General features: G+C 40.5%; 1 protein-coding gene across 1 annotated transcript; it reads right to left on the reverse strand.

Annotated features, from left to right (window-relative positions):
- Positions 1 to 2,758: 2,758 nt before the first annotated feature.
- On the reverse strand, positions 2,759 to 3,697 carry LOC146806315 (olfactory receptor 56A4-like). Its single transcript, XM_085623948.1, has one exon. The coding sequence runs from the start codon at positions 3,695 to 3,697 to the stop codon at positions 2,759 to 2,761; it is 939 nt and encodes a 312-aa protein (XP_085480074.1).
- Between the last annotated feature and the right edge of the window lie 1,694 nt (positions 3,698 to 5,391).

Below are 5,391 nucleotides of genomic sequence, written 5' to 3' on the forward strand. Positions count from 1 at the left end.
CCTGTCATTACTGTGACGGATTACTCTAAAATGATAAGGAAATCCAGCTGTTTTTTTTTTGTTCAGATAGGAAACAGTATATGGCCTTCTAGAACCAGGTAGGTCAGAGAGGCGAGCAGTTTAAGAGGAAAGATGAAGTGAAAGGAAGGTTGAGGGAGAGCAGAAATGATAACATTGAGAATGGGGGTCAGAGGACTGGTTGAAAAGGAATTTGATGATAAATGGGTTGGGGAGATAACAAAGAAATTGAAAGAAAAATGGATGATATAGAAAGGATTGGAGAGAGTGCTTTGGTTAAGATTGAATGGGGTTTCACCCGACCTTCTCTTGAGCCAGGTAGATCTTTGGGCTCCAATCCTGACTAGAGTCATCAATGCAGCAGCAGACACAGGTATGCCACCATCATGGTCTACAGCCATAATCGTTCCCATATTTAAAAAGGGTAATAAGGATAGCCCACCTTGCTGTCGGCCTATTTCCCTAATTGATGTGTAGGCGAAGGTGTTGGGAAGGGCTATCCTCAGCCGGCTAATGGATTGAGCTGAATATCAACACATTATCACTGACACTCAGTACGGATTTAGGCCAGGAAAGTCAACAACAGATCAATGTCTTAATCTATACTTATTGGTAGCCAAGTACACTATTGCCAGCCACGAAACTGTGTACTTGGCATTCATGGACTTGACGGCGGCTTTCGATCGAGTTAATCGTAGGAAATTATGGGCGATCATGGGCGGTCTTGGCGTGGACCCTGGACTCATTAACATTCTAAGAGCCCTGCATCAGAATACTGCTGCCTCAGTTAGATATAATCAGGAGGGAAGCACCACTGATTCATTCCCTTGTCTAAGTGGGGTGAGACACGGCTGTATCCTGGCTCCATTTTTATTTACTCTTTATATAAATAGTCTGGACCAGGCACTTGTGGTCCTGAAGGTTGACACACCGCGGATTGGATCAAGAGGGATCCCCGTCCTGCTTTATGCAGACGATGCGGTTCTTCTTGCACGCACACCCAAAGGGTTACAGGGCCCGATAGACGGCTTTGTCTCCATTATGGTGAATTTAGACCTGTCCCCCAATCTATCCAAATCCTATATCATGGAAGTGGGGAAAAAAACAAACAAAAAATATGATTATTTGATTGGCTCTCATCATTTGGAAAAGGTGCACTCGTTCTCATATTTGGGGATTTTATTTCACACACGTCTTAACTTTAGAGCCCTATTAGAACAGAAATGTCGCACACTAGCGAGCTGCTCCGGGTCAATTATGAATTTTGCACGAAGGCTGGGGCATTGGTCCCCGGAGCAAATATTGAGACTATACAGCTCTATGTGTTGTGCCAAAATTCTCTATGGAAGCGAGGTATGGGGTTTCATTGATACGCAACACTTACAAACCGAAGAAAACAAGTATCTTCGGCATCTACTCAAAGTGCCCTAGAGTACACCGTCACATCTCATTCATGAAGAATTGGGTCTTAGTTATCTTGGAGACAGGTTGGAAGTCAAACCCCTAACCTGCTGGGCCAAAATTTGGACAAACCCAGCAGCCTCATTTAGCAAGCAGATCATAATAGACTGTCTTGCCCATGGCCGGGGACTGCACATCCCCTGGCTTAAGTACGTAAAAGAGTCTCTAGTAGGCATAGGATGTGCAGACCTTTTTAATAACCCCACAAAAATGCTAGTCCAGGATAAGGCCTTGGTGAAAGATCAGTACCAGAAATATGTTACATCACTTAGGGAAGATAAGGAGCTGGTCAAGACAACAGTCAAAGCAAACCTCCTGACTAAATTAAGTCCGGGTATTGAGCCTTATTTATCTCATTTATATAATGCCCATGACAGATTTTTAGTGACAGGTTTTAGGTTTAATCTTCTACATCACATATTAGCTGATCCGGCAGGATATACCCTATCTATAGAGTTGAAGGGTCCGTGCGGCTGCGACCATCGGTCCCCGCAGGATACCCTTCACTTTGTTTTATTACATTCTTTTTATTCATATCCTAGGAGCTTGTTTTTAAAAAGTATTTAAAAAAATGCTAGATTTAAACAAGCTAAGGTGGCCCTGTTGTTTTAAAAACTGTCCACAGATGCATTAACTCTGTTCTGCACTGTACATTTTTTGAGGGCAGCTGTCAGACTTAGAAACACAAGAGGTACTAGGTGAATAAATGTGGTACCCAGCGCGATTCCGTCAAAGTCCTTAAAATGAATTTGATGAGGGGAATGGTTCGCTTAATCCAGGAGGGATTGAACATGCACTTATTTTAAGCTGTTGAATTGATTTGCATTTCTCCTATTATGTGATGCATCCCTTCTGAATTTTTGTGATTGGTGACGCTAATCCTGTATTGGCCCTAAATATGAATTTTATATATATGTTAAGGGGTTGGATGGACTAATGTGGCCTGATGTTATTATGATCTATTTTATTTGCGCTTTTATGGTATTTTTAAATACCGAATAAAGTATTTTGAATTGAATTGAATTGGGAGACAAGAATGTGAAGGAGGATGAAAGAGTAAAAGAGTTTAGATAGTTACACTTAAGAGTTAGAGAGATAAGGGGTAAAAGTGATGCTGATAATAAGGAAGGGGTCTTTGAATTAAAAAACGCGTTAGAAAAAACTGAAAATGAAGGCAGCAAAATGGATAACAAGTTTCTTTTCATGTTTTATAAAGAATACAGTTATTTTGCCTTGCATTTATGGAGTGCATTTTTTCTTATGCTCTTATGTTTGAGTTTCAAAGCCCTCTCAATTTCATGATACCCTGTTTGACCTTTTTGGTCCTTAAGCCATAAACAATTGGATTGAGGGCAGGAGGGACCACAAGGTGGAGGACATTGAGCAGGATGGAAACATCTGGCAGGATTTTCTTTTCCATTGTGTTTGTGAAAGTCAAACTCAAAAGCAAAGTGTAAAAAAAAGAGACTAAAATTAAGTGGGAGGTGCACGTGCTGAAGGCTTTTGCTGCAGCTCCTTTTGCCCGAAGCTTAAATACGGCGCAGAGTATCATACAATAAGATAGGCAAATAAAGATGAAGTCACCACCGAGGAGGATGAAACCCATGTACAGCTGATAGACTTTATAAATTGAACTATACCCACAAGCAAGGGCTGACACTGATGCAACACTACATATGCAACTGTTAATAACATTTGAAGAGCAGTGCGGAAGTTGGGCAGCTAACACTGGGTATGGCAAAGTCAATAGGAGATCCCTAAGCAGGACAAATGCAATTGACTTTGCAACAAATCTTCTAGTGATGATTGAAGGGTATCTAAGCGGGTTGCAAATGGCTACGTAGCGGTCAAAGGCCATTACAAGAAATGTAGCAGATTCCGATGCAAGGAAACCATTAATAATGTACATCTGAATCAAGCAAGAAAGCACCTCAATTCCCTTCCAGTTAAAGCAAAGGATGCCCAGAACTTTGGGTACAGTGCATGTAGAGAGAACTAAATCTATGACTCCAAGGAAGCCAATGAAATAGTACATAGGTTCATGGAGGCGCTGGTCTCTTTGGATGACTGTGAGGATTGTGACATTGGAAACAAGAGCTGAAACAAAAAGAGGAGCCAGAGGGACAGAAAGCCAGTGCTGCCAAGTCTGGAAATTGGGTAAGCAGATCATCTCAAAATGTGTAAATTTAACAGATGAGGTGGTGTTGACAGAGACCATAATTACAGTTGAGGCAAGTCAATATCTGTGGAGAGAATACAAAAAGGACAGAAAGCATTCAGTCTTTTCAAAGTAAGATACTGTATGTGCCTTTAATGTTTATACATTCAAATCCAATTATGCTCTACATTAACAAAATTGATAATACATTAATATGAAAAACAAAAAGGGCTGCGACAGTTCATAAATGAGCCATGGGCAATTTTGATTGAGTTTTTTGAATTTTGGTTTTAGACATCCAATGCCCCAAACACATTGACCACATTCTCTACTCTGTTCCAGTGTCCATTACCAGACTATGCAACCAATGACCAGGAATGACTCTCTCCAGTGCTGGTGCTGGTGTCAGTGCAGCAGTGAAAGCTCAAAACTCCTCCCTGGCTTTCTATGCTGGTGGAATGTGTCGGCTTTGAGCAGGAATGTTCTCTACAGAGGATGCAATCTTTGTTCATACATACCCGAGGTTCCCTGATTCTCCCTCCAAATTGTCTTTTTGTGACCGCACTATTTGTAGGCAGCTGCCTTGATGCTACACAGTTAATGCATTTCCCAGGAGCCTCTTTGTCATTGTACCCTTGTTGGAGCAATGCTTGTCTAGATGCAAATGAGGGAACACCTTAACATTATGTGGTTATGAAACATACACCTGTTCATTAGGTATTAAATAAGGAGCTATGCAAGTGTTAGTGCCCTCTGTTGCAATATGGAGTACCTCAAGGCACAAAAAGAGGGTACAGATGCCCTTTGCTATGCTTGGGCACTTCTGTAATCCTGTCATGATGCTGCAAGTTGTCATTTACACTCATCCTGGAGCTTCACACTCATTTATTAAAAGGAACAGTGCCATCCACTTGTTAACTTAGTAGATTGGAGCATGATCTTCAGGCAATACAACATGGAAACATGAGGGTTTCTCCCCCACCATGTGAAAGAAGTCTCCAATGCCTTCTTAAAGTTGGCTGCAGTCAAATATTGAAACCTTTAGTGCCATTTCTGGGTTTGAGAAGTCCTGGCTAAGCCAGTAACAGCATAGCTTGTTGCAAACTGTTGTTCAGTGTTTGAAAGATGTATGACATTAAAAAATACAGAAAAACAGGTATTAAAAACAAGCCATGCTATTTGTACAGCATACGTTGGAACTGGAATTTTAAATATGCTTTTAGAAAACATTTGCATTGATATTCTCTAAGCTCCATGACAAAATACACTACTTTCTGTAAATAATAAGATGTTCAGGACTATGATAAAACTCAACATTTAAAACTTTCTGGATACACTGATGGGATGAATGCGCACAATATGATGTAAATTAGTGACTTTTCAATATAACTTATTTATCAAAATAAAATTACATATCTAAATGAGTTGACCTAGGAGCATGAAGATATTTCATCGTGTGGCATGAATATAAGAGGCCTTTATCAAGACAGAACGAGGGAAGCACTTGTATTTAAATGTTCACTTATTGTTGCATTGGGAAGGGAAGGGAAGGGAAGGACAAATCAGATTAACTTTACATATCTTGGCATTGGGCTGCCATGAAGTCCAGAAGTTGTTGACTGTTAAACACTCCTCAGGTTCTTGGTTTTTATTCCAGAGTATGGGAATCCTGTAGAGATAAACCAAGGTTAGTGATTCCTTTGTATGCATACAAAGACTAACCAGTCAAGAATAAACTACTGCCAAAGATATGT

This window comes from Triturus cristatus, chromosome 8 (assembly GCF_964204655.1).
Source record: "Triturus cristatus chromosome 8, aTriCri1.1, whole genome shotgun sequence".
Taxonomy (NCBI): domain Eukaryota; kingdom Metazoa; phylum Chordata; class Amphibia; order Caudata; family Salamandridae; genus Triturus; species Triturus cristatus.